Genomic DNA, 15,164 nt, shown 5'->3' with positions numbered 1-15,164 from the left:
ACAATAATACAATATTTGGTATCGACAGACACTAGATTGCGCTAAAGTGTATTCCTTTATACCTTAAGGGTATGTTGCGCTACATGCTTAAGATGATGTTATCAACCACCTAATATTGTGTGAACCACACTTATCTGTTGAAATTCTTAAAGGCAACACATTCTTGCTAGCTCGAGTTTTCATAGACATATAGTACAATAAGAGAACAAAGAGGGCAATGCGTAAACTTAACAACTTAATCATTCCCTATACAACAACAACGACGACGACAATTACAAAGATCAACGCGTATGATAGTTTCGCGCATAGCAGTATACAAGACTCGAGACAATACATTGGAGCCATAAGTGTTATTTCAAACCAGTCAAGTTTAATGACCAGGAGATGAACTTTGAACACGCTTATTAGCGAACAAACCTCTATCAAGAACCCAATCCTCAATCATTGCTTGAGAATTAACCGCCTGACCAGTCGGCACAAAATGACCAGCCCCCAACACCACCACATGAGTTAAATTCTCCGACTTCTGCACATAACCCGCAAGCACATCGTTCACCTTCCAAACACTCCGTTCGGCCTCCAAAAACCTCTGTAACCCCTCCCACTTCATCTTCCTCACCCACGACTCAACTGACACAACACCATCTCTCAAATCACCCTGCCCTTGATACAACAACACTTTAGTATTCTTAACAACATACTCCACCATATACCTAACACTCTTCATCACATCCGCGTGCAATGCCGCCCCTACCACATCACTACACCCCGCGAAAACCATCGATTCGTTCACTCCCAACGCCCTTTTAACCTCCACGTCTTTTAAAAACTGTTCAACCCAATCCGAACGGTACGGACTCTGCCGACGAAAATCGTACATCGTCACTAGTCCCGTCACATTTTGAAGAAACCTCCAAACGTTGTTCCTTGCATCAGTAGCTTCACTCCAATTACCACTTTTTGCCAACTCTACAGCCTCAATTTGAAGCTTCTCCATATATATTTTCTGTTTCTCATTAATTAATCCAAGATTATAATTATGCAAAGCATGAGTGGATACTTGAACAGCCGGGTCGGTCAACCCATTTCCAATACCCAACCCGAACAAATTGACCCGTTCCGAAACGGGTAAACCCGGGTTTCTTTTCAAAATATAGTACCCAATTGCAGGCACATATTTCCCAGCATAACTCTCACCGGTAATATAAACGGGTCGGGTTTTAAAAACCGGGTCTAAAGCGATAAACTTTCGGATCGCAATGAACAGATGCTTCGCTACAGTTTGTTGGTCAGTTGGGATCTCTTCAGGTGTGGAGGCGATGCTAAAACCGGTTCCAATTGGGTTATCAAGAAACAAAGGGTAAATTACACTTTTCGTCCTTTATATTGTACTGGTTTGCAATGGATAACCTTTAACTTCAATAATTACAGTCACAGTCCTTTATTTGGAAAACGCATTACACCTTTCGTCCTTTAGCACTAACCAAGTTAAAATTTTCAGTTATATCTATTTACTCAAGGGTATTCTGGTCAATTCATCTTTTATTTAAATGTTTAATAAATAAAATAAAAAAATTGCATATACCCACTTCATCTTCCCCAATTTCATAACCCTAAAACCTTAACCACCATATCTTCTCCCATCCTTCTCTCTCCTCTTCAGTTCTCTCTCTCTAGAATCCTTCATGGGAACTGTTTGACTGACTTGTAGAATCCTTCGTGGGAACAGTACTGGTACGGCTGCGGTCATCATCACCAACAGGCCACTTAGACACCATGACCACAACGTAGAATCATTCACCTGCTTCATCTTGTGTTTGTGTTTGTTGTTCAGATTACACATTTATTTTTATACCTTAAGTTATTGTACCTTAGAAAACAATATTGGGCTTATTCATAGGAAGCGGCAGAGGTTAAATATGAAATTGGTATTGTGGTTTTCTACAGAAAGTCAATAGTTGTAACTTGTATTTGATCTGCAATCGCTGTTTGAGTAATTTTATTCAATAATAGTTACAAGTCGGTCAACAGTTCCCGCGAAGGATTCTAGAGAGAGAGGGATTCGAGAGAGAGAGAGAGAGAGAGAGGGAGAATTGAAGAGGAAAGAGGAGGAGGGGGAAGATGTGGTGATTAGGGTTTTTGGGTTAGGAAATTGGGGAAGATGAAATGTGTATATACGCAATTTTTTTTTATTATTTTGTTTATTAAACGTTTAAATAAAAGATGAACTGACCAGAATACCCTTGAGTAAATAGACATAACTGAAAATTTTAACTTGGTTAATGCGAAAGGACGAAAGGCGTAATGCGTTTTCCAAATAAAGGATTGTGACTGTAATTATTGAAGTTAAAGGCTATCCATTGCAATCCAGTACAAACATAAAGGACGAAAAGTGTAATTTATCCAGAAACAAAAGACCGAAAATCTGGTTCCATGATCCGGGATTGGGTTCAAGCACAAGGTGTTCGACTTTATGCGTCAGTGAAGGTGTAACTCGAAATGGGCCGAGTTCGTAGAAATTTCCGGTCATGGAGGAGCACCCGGGGCCTCCTTGAAGCCAGATGACATGTGGGGTTTCGCGTAAGGAGGTATTGGTGGGGTTTTGGGCTTCATAGAAGGTGTAAAAGATGGCGGATTTTGTGGTGGAGTTGACAGTGAGGTAGCCGGATTTGGTGGGGAGGGCTTCGGTGGGGAGGGTGGTGGCGGATGACGGTGAGAGGTGGTGGAAGAGGAGAGTGAGGAGGAGGAAGATGAGGGGTTTGAGAGGGGTTGACTCCATTTGAGTGAGGTGTTTGAGTTTGAATTGATCGATTTGTCATTTTGTAACCATGTAGGCTGAGAAAGTATAACTTTGAATGAAAAGTATAATAATGTTTTTTAAAAGGGTAGGTTTAGATGATAAGGGTGGGGTGGGGTGTATTCTAGGGCTGTTCACTAGCCCAACCGAGTCGTGTTAAGGCAAAACTCGGGCTCGGTTTGGCTTAGATTTGAAAAGGAGCTGGAAATCTTAGTTTGGCTCGGTTTGGTATTAAACCGAGCTGACTCAGCTTGGCTTGGTTTGACTCGATTTTGAAAAGAAAAATTAATACATGTCTCTCAAAATTCAGTAATCTAATATATTATTCAATAACTTAAAAGCAAATATCCAAAATAAGATCAACCAAATACATTGCAAACTAAAATCAAGTTTAACAACACAAAATACGTTCTTAATTTCAACAAAATACAATATAAGTTCATTAGTGAAACGTCTGTTTCAAGTGATAAACACCAAGACTTAAACAATAAAGGATTAGGACCCAATTTAAACTTTTACACATCATTAAAACAAAACTTGGTTTTACATACAAAGTCAACTATTTTAAACATCTACAAACCAACCAAAGTTTACAAAAGTTATAGACACATGTTATTGGGTAAAGTATATCAACATCATGACTAAAAGACCACAAAAGCATTTTGACCCGTTCAGGGCCGTTTCTGCGTTTTTAGAGACCCTAAGCGAACTACGAAGTGGAGACCCTTTTGCAAAATTATCTTTTTCAACAAAACCCTCCTCCTTTACTTGGGCTTGGGGCCGACAATTATAAACTAAAGAGTTTATAGTTTGCAAAGTATAATAGTTGTGGCCCTAGGCCTGTGCCTAAGGTCACAAGCCCATCGGGCCGGCCCTGATATAAGCATGAGTTTATAGTGTAATAGTGTTTGTAACGGGACTAGTATAACGTAAACATATTAGAAAATTGATGGCCCTTTAAATGTTGGTGGCCCTAGGCTTGTGCCTAAGGTCACAAGCCCATCGGGCCGGCCCTAGACCCGTTCACAATATTAAAGTCCGGAAGCGCGTTGAGGGCGATACGGAGTGTGTTCGTTCCGATCTTAGCGTGGCCATTTGACTTGGGGCTTTACCTATAACACAACAACGAGAGTTGTTATCATGAATTCTAACTTCCAATAAGCATAATAACCATACTATTTATCGTTTTCATTCTTGTTCTCTTTTCAGACTATTACTAACATTCTTTCATTTGATCCGTTCATGGTATAGCATCATACGGCCATCTCTTTTTACATCCTCGTTCTAGTTCATAACGGGTCAACATATGACCATTCTTTTACATATTCATACTAGTTCGCTCGACCCGTTCGTAGTAAGGGTAACTCATAATCATTCTCTAATCGTGACATTCTAGTTCGTTCGACCTGATCGCAATAGGTCTATTGCATAATCATTCTCTAACGTAACATTCTAGTCTGTTCGACCCATTCATAATGGGTCTTTTTCATAATCATTCTCTAACGTAACATTCTAGTTCGTTCGACCCGTTCACAATAGGTCCATTTCATAATCATTCTCTAACGTAACATTCTAGTTTGTTCGACCCGTTCATAATGGGTCTTTTTCATAATCATTCTCTAATGTGTTTCGGTTAAGGTACGGTGTTCCCAAATTAATGATGTGGTTTAGTACTAGCCTTGTAAACTGAATCGGTTGTTTAACTTATATGTATTATAATATTGAATCCTAATTATCAATGGAAAATTTTCATAATATACTAATGGTTTCGATTTTTTTTTTAAATAGTCAGTTCAAGCCGCCCAAACCGAAGCAAGTCGGTTGGTTTGATATCCAAAGGGTTCGGTTTTGGTGGTTTGACAGTTTGGTTTGGAACTTTGAACTAACCATGTAAACCGAACAAGTTATTTAACTTTTAATATATACTAATGGCTTTGATATAGATAAATCACTGGTTCAAACCGCCAAAACCGTAGTTAGCACCGTTAGACCGGACAGTCTTGCGGACCTATCCAACCCATCCGGTTTAGTTTTACGTTCCCTGAAACCGTAATTAGTGGTTAGGCCTAGAGTTTTCGTCAAAATTGGCCAAACCAAACCGTGAACACCCATAATTTGTTAGTTTTTTTTAACTTACTTTTCTTGTGCATTTCAACCAGTTTTTTGATGCACCAGTCAATGGATCTAAAAAAGAATGGAATGAAGCTAGAACTTCCAACTCAAATTTGACTTTCATTTTCGTTTGTTGATCTCAAAAGTCAAAATTATATTTTTGGTTATTTTTCTATTCAATTTTTGAATAATCAGAATTTGTCACATACACAAGCATTTATCTGATTATTACAACTTCAAAGAACAGATGTGTATTCTAACACTATTTGCTACAGCTGGTTGTATTACTACCTCCGTCCCATTAAAAGTGTCATATTTTGAATTTTCAAAGTCTTTATTTATAAACTTTGACCTTAAATAATTTTGTTTGTGTTAGATAATACTTGATGAAAGTTATATGATTTAAGTGTGTTTTACAAGTGTTTTTATCGGGTTAATTTTCATCAAGTTTTATATAACACAAAAAATATATAATTAAAGTCAAAGTTTATAAATAAAGACTTTGAAAATTCAAAATATGACACTTTTAATGGAACGGAGTGAGTAAATTTTATTATCTTTTTGAAGAAATAAACCAGTGTTTTGATATTAAATATAACAGCTCGTAAACCATTCAAGAGGGGGACGTATCAGTCTCAATGTTTTTAACCTGCCTTATCGAAATCTTGAAAGCTTCTCCTCCGGTTTTGCAAACAAAAGCAGCTCCCATACTTAAATTCTTGACGGCATTCGAGAGTTACAGAGAGAAAATCATCTCACTTGATATTGAATCGGCTTTAGATTCTGTTTTCAGGCACAAGTTCTTCAATGGTATGACTCTCGATCTTCACTTGCTAAATATAGTTAGGGGTGTGCATCCGGTCGAAACTTAATGACATCGATCTACTTGAAATAAGAGCATTCACATCCATTCCATCAATTTTTCACCCTAAATTACACTAAAAAACAATACATCTTCTCTCTCCTTTTCAATTAAATAATATTTTTCTACCGTTATCATTGTTTTTTCTCTCTCCTCCACTCACAATCACTTTCAAAATATATTAAAAAATTATAGGGGGTGAACAGTGTCCCCTCAAATATACAGATGAACAGTAACATTTTCTCTCTTCTCCACTCACAACCACTTTTTATACTCTTTATATTATAAAAACCTCACTCACAGATTTTAGTGGGTTAAATGTGAATACTCTAAATGAGGTAAATCAGGTCTCATTCAACAAAAAAATACAATAAAAATAAATTTCATTTGTGGTCAATTTGAGTTAAAACTACCCATTTACCCTTTAATATTAATATATAAAGAGAATCTTTCATATCATTTACTATTTTCCTACAAAATGGTACAATAAAAATAAATTTCATTTGTGGTCAGTTTGAGTTAAAACTAGGATTTACACTTTAATGTTAATATATAAAGAGAATCTTTCATATAAAATGTATCATGCCTTTGCATCCTAATTTGTATATTGTTACAAGAAGCTACAGCTGGATCCTCAAAAAGTGAATGTTAATGGTGGACCTGAAGCTATGGCTATTGGGCATCTTTTGGGAGCTACGGCCAACTTATTTAATTCCTAAAATAACCCTATTTGCATCCTCTCACTTACGCAGCCCACCCCCTCCTCTTCGAGCACCTCACAGCGAAGCCTCGACATTTTCAGCACAAGCTCAAGGCATGCCTCAACAACAAGCTTTTCCTTTTGGGGCTCAACCATGGCAAGTGCAATCTCGACCGGCAAGTATTTTATATTATTCCAAATTTGAATCTCCTATTTTTGAAATTTTGAGTTGCATAATTGGGACTACAATATATCAGTAACACAACCTATTGTTTTAGGTAGTTTTAATGTTCTTTATTCTTGAAACATAACTAATTAGTGAAAACAATCCGGCTTTTTTTCCCTTTCTTTGATAGCTTCAGAGTGCAAACGTTAAATCTCAAACCGCCGTTTCATTGATAAGAAGATCTAAAGCTGGTTTGAAACATTTAAAAATGGCATGGAACCGACTTTAACAAGTATAAACTACCCTAAAACAGCTAAAGTGGTATGTTTATGTCGTGCGCCTTGCTTATCTTGGGCCCTCACTTTGTAAGCGTCTTCGCCTAGGCGATAGTCATTTGAAATGCAACTACTAAAGGACCTACTAAAGGAAAGACTTAAGGTACATGCCTTTCATCACCTTAACTCGACCCATTTAACTATAAATCGGATGATTTTGGTTTTTTTTTCGTTATTTTTTTATAAGTTCTATCTGAAAATGATGCAAATACCTATGACAACTGAATGTATGCAGCGCTGTTTTGCCTAAGATGAAGATGACGACCACGAGAACTGAATGTGTGCAAGGCTGCTTAGCCTAAGATGAAGTACCTAATAGCACGCCTCGACAACAACAAAATTTAATTGGTTTATTGACTTTCTGTAATGTCTTTTATGCACAACACTTGATTTAACTAAGGGTGTCCGGTGTGGTGCGCCAAAAGGAAGTGGCAAAGTGGTTTGCCACGTGGCAACACCGCCGCCGACCCCTTTGCCGCGTTGGTTTCAATGTCGATCGGTGAGGGCTTGCCGTGCGGGAATCATGAGAGAGAGAGGGTAGTGTGAGAGAGAGACGGGGTAGTGTGGGGTGGGGTCCATTCCAATCTCAACCAATGACACTTTTTTTTTAAATAGTTTACTATTTCACCAAGTGTCTAACCATTGCCAACAGTTTTAAGCATAGTTTACCACTTTAACATGACACACTCTCATTGGTTGATTTTTTAGTTTGTCACTCTCAAGTGTTTAACCACTCTTTACACCCTAATTACCTTAGAAACGCTACTGGCATCTTTTGATTATATTAGGAAAGTTGCAAATGAATAATATGAGGTTTATTTTTATGTGTTATACACATGTGTCAGTGTGTTTGTATAAGAAGTTTTTTACTAAACTTATTAACTTGAGAAATGCTATGGTCTTCTCGGATTATACTGGGAAAATTGCAAATGAAATATACATCAATTTTGTTTTTATATGTTATGTATGGAGGATCGTTGATTGTATTCAGCTTTTATGAAAGGTTCTTTAAAGTTTTATGAAAGGTTCTTTAAAGAATCGATTCTTCAAAATTAATTTATTTAAAACCTTTACCGTCAAAAGTTTATGCATTAACAAAAAATAATAATAATATAAGTAACTTTCTCTAGCCCGGGAAGCAATCCCGGGTGATAACCTAGTTATATATATTTGATTCATATAGGTGTGAAAAGAAAATATTTTTATTTTTTTTACTATAATATTTTGGGCGGTCCGATTTCTATAACTGTAAACTAAACCGCATTACTTCCTTTGGATAATCTGGTCTCCTTGGCGATTGAGGAAACCATTTAACATAATTGGATAGTTAAATTTGTAAGTCTTATGCACCAATGATAGGTTTTGATACATCAACAAAAATAAAATAAGTAAAATCACTAAACAGTGTACAAAAATTAAGTTGTAGTTGATTAAAACTGTTCAATCAACAAAACTCAATGTATCTATTGAGTTAACTTGAAAACAAATGAATCAAGGAACGAGACGGCGGTGACAAAACCACGGCTGTACGCAGGTTGTTCCAACCTTTTTAGAGGCCCAAGGCAAAATAAAATTTTGGGGTCCTTTTTCCTTCTTTGATTATTATAAACGATATTCTCTTATCCATGTGTGAAACCAATCAAAAATCTAACACAACTATAACAAAAAATGGTTTGCTTGTTTAAGGAATCAAATAAATCTAAAACAATAAGTTTTCACTATTTTTATAGTTAGCAACTTAGCATACTAATTTTCTTTTAAATGGAGGCCCTATTTTTTTAGAGACCTAGGCCGAACTCTAGGTTACTTGTACTAGATACGCTTGTGAGCGCCAACATAGTTACGAAACAATGACATTACAGTAATCTTAATGGAATGGACTGACTAACCCATGTCGGTTTCTGCAATAACATAGTACAATAACATGTAACAAATACAGCAGGGTGCAAACCTATCATAACGACTTACTGGTAACAGATTAATCGGTAGGCTTTCATAATATACAACATCAACATTTGCATAGCTGAATTCCTTATTAAACTTTGGGATTAAACCCAACACATAAGAAAGTTCACAAATCATTCCTAATACAACAACAATGATTACAAAGATCAACGCGTATTCTAGTGTGTATGCAAGACTCAAGACCATACATTGGAGCCATAAGTGTTATTCCAAAGCTTTCAACTCTACTACTACAACAGTTTAATGATCAGGAGATAAACTTTTAACACGCTTATTAGCGAACAAACCTCTATCAAGAACCCAATCCTCAATCATTGCTTGAGAATTAACCGCCTGATCAGTTGGCACAAAATGACCAGCCCCCAACACCACCACATGAGTTAAATTCTCCGACTTCTGCACATAACCCGCAAGCACATCATTCACCTTCCAAACATTCCGTTCGGCCTCCAAAAACCTCTGTAACCCCTCCCACTTCATCTTCCTCACCCACGACTCAACCGACACAACACCATCTCTCAAATCACACTGCCCTTGATACAACACCACCTTAGTATTCTTAACAACATACTCCACCATATACCTAACACTCTTCATCACATCCGCGTGCAATGCCGCCCCTACCACATCACTACACCCCTCAAAAACCATCGATTCGTTCACTCCCAACGCCCTTTTAACCTCCACGTCTTTTAAAAACTCCTCCACCCAATCCGAACCGTACGGACCCTGCCTCCGAAAATCGTACAATGTCGCTAGACCCGTCACATTTTGAAGAAATCTTAAAACTTTATTTCTTGCATCAGTAGCTTCACTCCAATTACCACTTTTTACCAACTCTACAGCCTCAATTTGAAGCTTCTCCATATATATTTTCTGTTTCTCATTAATTAATCCAAGATTATAATTATGCAAAGCATGAGTGGATACTTGAACAGCCGGGTCGGTCAACCCGTTTCCAATACCCAACCCGAACAAATTGACCCGTTCCGAAACGGGTAAACCCGGGTTTCTTTTCAAAATATAGTACCCAATTGCAGGCACATATTTCCCAGCATAACTCTCACCGGTAATATAAACGGGTCGGGTTTTAAAAACCGGGTCTAAAGCAATAAACTTTCGGATTGCAATGAACAGATGCTTCGCTACAGTTTGTTGGTCAGTTGGGATCTCTTCAGGTGTGGAGGCGATGCTAAAACCGGTTCCAATTGGGTTATCAAGAAACAAAAGACCGAAAATCCGGTTCCATGAACCGGGATTGGGTTCAAGCACAAGTTGTTCGACGTTATGCGTCAGTGAAGGTGTAACTCGAAATGGGCCAAGTTCGTAGAAATTTCCGGTCATGGAGGAGCACCCGGGGCCTCCTTGAAGCCAGATGACAAGTGGGGTTTCGGATAAGGAGGTATTGGTGGGGTTTTGGGCTTCATAGAAGGTATAAAAGATGGCGGATTTGGTGGTGGAGTTGACGGTGAGGTAGCCGGATTTGGTGGGGAGGGCTTCGGTGGGAAGGGTGGTGGCGGATGACGGTGGGAGGTGGTGGAAGAGGAGGGTGAGGAGGAGGAAGATGAGGGGTTTGAGAGGGGTTGACTCCATTTGAGTGAGGTGTTTGAGTTTGAATTGATCGATTTGTCATTTTGTAATCATGCAGGCTGAGAAAGTATAACTTTGAATGAAAAGCATAAAAGAAATGTTTTTTTTTTTTAAAAGATAGGTTTAGATGATAAGGGTGGTGGTATAATCTAGAGCGGAATCGAGCCGAGTTAAGGCAAAACTCGGGTTTGGCTCAATTATAAACCGAGCTGATTCGGTTTGGCTCAGATTTGAAACCCAGTTAGAAATCTAAGCTTGGGTTCGGCTTGGTTTTAAATCGAGCTGACTCGGCTCAGTTAGGTTTGGTTCGATTTTGAAAAGAAAAATTAATAAATGGCTCTCAAAATTAAGTAATCTACTATATTATTCAATAATTCAAAAGAAAATATCCAAAATAAGATCAACCTAATATATTACAAACTAAAATCAAGTCTAACAACACAAAATATGTTCTTCATTTCAACGAAATACAATATAAGTTCATTAACATGGTAATCAACCTTTAAATGTGGTATATATATCAAATTACACTCCTAATCACATGTAAATTATAATCAGTATTTGTGATATATTATAATGTATATAAAAATAAAACATATTAAAAGTAAAATAATCCGATCTAAGCCGAGCCGAGCTAGTATGCGAGCCAAACCGAACCAATCTGGTTCATTACAAGCTGAGCCGAGCTAGACTCACTTTCTAACCGAGCCAAGCCGGCTCGACTCACATTCAAACCGAGCCATGCATTGGTGAACACTAAAAAAGTGAGAGACAAGAGAACCATCATTTAACATTTTAAAAATTCAACGAACCCTCCCATGTATAACACGTAATGAAAGTTGAGTTATTTTAAAGAAATAAAAAAAAAAAAAAACTTTTAGCGACTTTAGCATAACAATTGGAAAACTTTGATATTGTTCGGTGAAGTTTTCGTTTTTTAATATATTTATTATTACATGTTTATGTTTAGCGTCATGAAATCTTTTAAGTTATTTCACGGATCTACATTTTATAAGTTTAAATCTACATTTTAAAAGTTTAAGACATTTGTAATGATATATAATTGACATTTTACAAGTTTAAATCTTTACTTTAGACGAAATTTTTTGAAATGATATTTTGTTTTCTTAAAAATGGGTCAATATTGTAAAATGTTATTTCTATGATTTTCTTGATCTTAAACTGAATATAATATTACTTTAGTATAAAGTAATAATCATATTTTTATTAGGACGATGCTTTGCTCTCTCATCTTGCTTTTATGAAGTTGAATAACGAATTGAACATGAGTCTTAAATTGAAAAAGAGGCCAATTTCTTATTTATTAAATATGCAATGCATTTTTCTTTATCTTTGACCGGATATTTTCACAATGTCGTTTGATTTTATTTAAACTTTTTTTGAAGAAAATGAAATCAAATAAAATCCGAATAAGTATGTTAATGATTGCCAGTCACCATCGACCACCACAAATTCTTTAAACGTATAGGGGTCCGTTTGATGACAAAGTCAAATTCTTAAATATATATGGTCCGTTTGATAACGAAGTTTGATAAAACTCGTTTATACCTAACGTTTTAAACTACATACTTTAACAAATTTCCGTGTTTTTCACTTAATTTAGTTGATATGAAGTGATCTAAATTCTAAAGTATAAAATCCACGATTTAAACCAAGGAAAATTCAATTAAGATCATAACTAAATTAATGTTGATCTCCTCAAGCCAAAGGGAGACGTTGTCAAATGTGGTGCTACAAGAGTTATAGTAAATAATTATGGCGCCACAATAGTAAGGCTACACGGTATGGAGTCGTCTCCCTACCGTCTTGGATCGGCGCCGATTTGAACACCGTACCGCCCCCCCCCCCCCACGTCCCGTCATCGTCGTCCTTTTCTCGCCGTTTGCGACGGTCCAAAAAGGTGGGGCCCCCATGTAAAGTTACCGTTATAAAAAAAAAATTAATTTCCATTTTAAACAAACGGTCAAATTTTTAAAATATATATATTTTCATTCCATTTTCACTTCCATTCACAAATTTAACCCCAAAATTTCATCTCTCTCTCACATAATTTTTATAAATCTTCTTCCACTTTTATAAACCTTACTCTATCATGGATCCCTTCAACAACCCGAACAATCCGAACAACCCGAACAATCCCAACAACCCGACCCAACCTAATGTTTTCTCGGTTCCGGGATATTATCCGACGCTAGAACCGAACCAATTCTCGCAATATTCATCAAATGCGTTTGCATCATTTCAACACTCGCCAAACCAATTCGCTCAATTCTCTCAAAATCAAGCCCTTCAACAAATGATGATGCGGGGTGCTTATAATTTCCCATCGAACCTCACACCACCCGTTCAACCCCAACCGATCCCGACGCAACCCTTTCAACAATCCGAACCCGAAGACGATGTGGAGGTTGTTCCCGAAACCCAACCGCCTAAAGGAAAAGGAAAACGAAACAAAGGCAAGCAAGTGGTGGGTGATCAACCGTCCAAACCGAAGTCGACTAAGTGGACATCAATCAAAAAAGAAGCCTTAGCCAAGGCTTACATTGGCACGTTTGACCACCCGACAAAAGGTTTTTTTTTTTTTTTTTTTTCTAAACAGTTTGTTTTTTTTAAGTTGATTTTTTTTTATTTTCTTAACAGATGGTTTTTTTTTCTAAAGTTTTATTGTTTTTGTTTATTATTTTTTTAAACAGTTGGTTTATAATTGTTTTAAAGTTTAATTTTTTTTGTTTATTATTTTGTTAACAGGTTGTATTTTTTTAAAGGTTTTTTTTTTTATTTTTGTTAACACTTTATATATTTTGTTTGTTTTTTATAGGTAATAACCAAACAGGTGAGGGGTTTTGGTCCAAGGTTTTGGCGAAGTTCCTCGTCCTTATGGACCAAGGCCCGTATCGAGATATCGACTCGGTCTCTTCAAAGTGGCGGAAAATGAACGTGTCCGTCAATAGGTTTTGCGAGGAATATAATAAATTATATACAAGTGACCGTCGTAGCGGCATGAGCGACGACGATGTGTTTAAAAAAGCGTTGGACAAGTATAAGGCGAACAATGGTAATACCAACTTTGCTCACGTTCGCGCGTGGGCAATTCTAAAAGACGAACCAAAATGGGCGCTGATTCCCAACGAGGTGGCGATGGCGAAACGCCAAAAAACATCGGAAACGAGTAGTTTTAGCGCCGGTGGATCGGACGCGAGGTGTCACATAAACTTAAATGATGACGCCGACTTTGACGAAGAGGAGTACGTCGTACATGAAGCGGAGCGTCCACAGGGCCAAGACAAATCAAAGAAGGAGCGGGCCAAGGGGAAAGAAAAGGAAAAGGTGGACCCGAAGATGGAAGAGTTTATGGAACACTTAAAAATCTACAACGACGTCTCGGCCCAAAAGACGAAGGCGAAGGAGCGGGCCGTCGAAAAAAAAGCTCGTGTAGCCGAAGAAAAGTTACGCGAGAAGGTCCGATTGTCGAATGAGAAAATCAGAATTTCGGATGAAAAAATTCGGCTAAAGGAATGGTTAATGATAACGATGGATGTCGATCAGTATCCCGAGCCGAAACGTTCGATGTTGAAAAAACTTCAAACCGACATCATGAAAAAGCATAATATTATTTAAGTCTATGTTTTTTTTAAGTCTTTGGTTTTTTTTATTAAGTTTATGTTTTTTTTTATGTTTATGTAATGTGGTTTTAATATTAATGAAAATATTTTGTTAGTATATTTGTTAAATGTTAAAAAAAAGTAGAAGACTAAAAAAATAGAAGATTAAAAAAAACATAAAAGTGGTGGGGAGGACTATGACTAGGACCATCCTCCCATGCCCTCTAGTTTTGGAGGATGGACCATCCTTGGGAGGACTATGACGTGGCGCTTACGTGACGGATCATCCTCCAAGGATGGACCATCACCATACCCACTAGCCTAAGCATTGGTTATGGCACAAAAGCGTTCATGGTAAGCCGTATCACAAATTTGAGTTTAAACTTACTTGTCGTTGATTTTCCAGTTTGAACGAGTGCTAGACGAATCTTAAGTTACTAAAATTTACACAATTTACTAAAATATGTCACTCACGAGTAACATATATGGTTACTTTCACTAACTGGCGTTTAAAGTTATGTGAATTTTTTTACGAAATGACTAATGTATTATGTATTCTTTATACTTTGCCGATCAATATACCATTTTGAAGGGGTATGGTCTCAGATCTCGCGTCAGCATGACCGCGAGTGACCGTTACCCTTATCAAAAAACCCCACCGGTAAGAACTTATCTGTGTCCGTGCGAGCACGCGCGAACACAGCGGTCGAATCCAATCGGTCAAGTGATGAGAAAACCTACCTTGTGTATGAAAATGAGTGTACACATAGCGATGCGGCCTGGCACCACATCCTATGAACATTTTCATCACGACAAGGGATCTGGATAACAGCAACAGTCACCACAAGTGGCGATGCGGCCTGGCACCCTATCCCACAGTTTTCGCCAGAGTAAGGACGCGGAAACAACATCAGTTACCGCAGGCAGCGATCCGGCGCAGCACCGCATCCTACCCACGAGGCAAGTGGGACTAACACCACAGAGCAAGTGGCACCAATGACAGTCGCCCGTCAG

At 37.6% G+C, this 15,164-nt stretch overlaps 2 protein-coding genes across 3 annotated transcripts; one reads left to right on the top strand and one right to left on the bottom strand.

The window, feature by feature from the left end:
- Positions 1-227: 227 nt before the first annotated feature.
- LOC110912266 (serine carboxypeptidase-like 50) lies at positions 228-10,610 on the bottom strand. 2 transcript variants are annotated; one of them, XM_035983803.1, is made up of 2 exons: positions 10,108-10,610; positions 228-1,300 (listed from the first exon to the last, which is right to left on the bottom strand). In XM_035983803.1, exons 1-2 carry the CDS (start codon positions 10,528-10,530, stop codon positions 371-373), a joined length of 1,353 nt encoding a protein of 450 aa, XP_035839696.1. In that variant the 5' UTR covers positions 10,531-10,610; the 3' UTR covers positions 228-370. The 2 variants fall into 2 exon arrangements, with proteins under 2 accessions (XP_035839696.1, XP_022012661.1); XM_022156969.2 differs by lacking the exon at positions 228-1,300 and having other exon boundaries at positions 8,901-10,592.
- A 2,030-nt stretch (positions 10,611-12,640) lies between these two features.
- On the top strand, positions 12,641-14,166 carry LOC110887452. Its single transcript, XM_022135075.1, has 2 exons — positions 12,641-13,118; positions 13,367-14,166. Exons 1-2 carry the CDS (start codon positions 12,641-12,643, stop codon positions 14,164-14,166), a joined length of 1,278 nt encoding a protein of 425 aa, XP_021990767.1.
- Positions 14,167-15,164: the final 998 nt, after the last annotated feature.

The sequence above is a fragment of the Helianthus annuus genome, chromosome 15 (assembly GCF_002127325.2).
Source record: "Helianthus annuus cultivar XRQ/B chromosome 15, HanXRQr2.0-SUNRISE, whole genome shotgun sequence".
NCBI lineage: Eukaryota > Viridiplantae > Streptophyta > Magnoliopsida > Asterales > Asteraceae > Helianthus > Helianthus annuus.
This window is presented reverse-complemented; position numbering and strand designations above follow the sequence as displayed.

What these genes read in the sequence shown, in the direction of transcription:
- LOC110912266 (XM_035983803.1), bottom strand. Translation starts at nt 10,530, where the DNA reads ATGGAGTCAACCCCTCTCAAACCCCTCATCTTCCTCCTCCTCACCCTC. An exon ending in TCGCCTCCACACCTGAAGAG is followed by an intron (nt 1,301 to 10,107) that starts ATCCCAACTGAC and finishes ACACCTGAAGAG; the next exon opens with ATCCCAACTGACCAACAAAC.
- LOC110887452 (XM_022135075.1), top strand. Translation starts at nt 12,641, where the DNA reads ATGGATCCCTTCAACAACCCGAACAATCCGAACAACCCGAACAATCCC. An exon ending in GTTTGACCACCCGACAAAAG is followed by an intron (nt 13,119 to 13,366) that starts GTTTTTTTTTTT and finishes TGTTTTTTATAG; the next exon opens with GTAATAACCAAACAGGTGAG.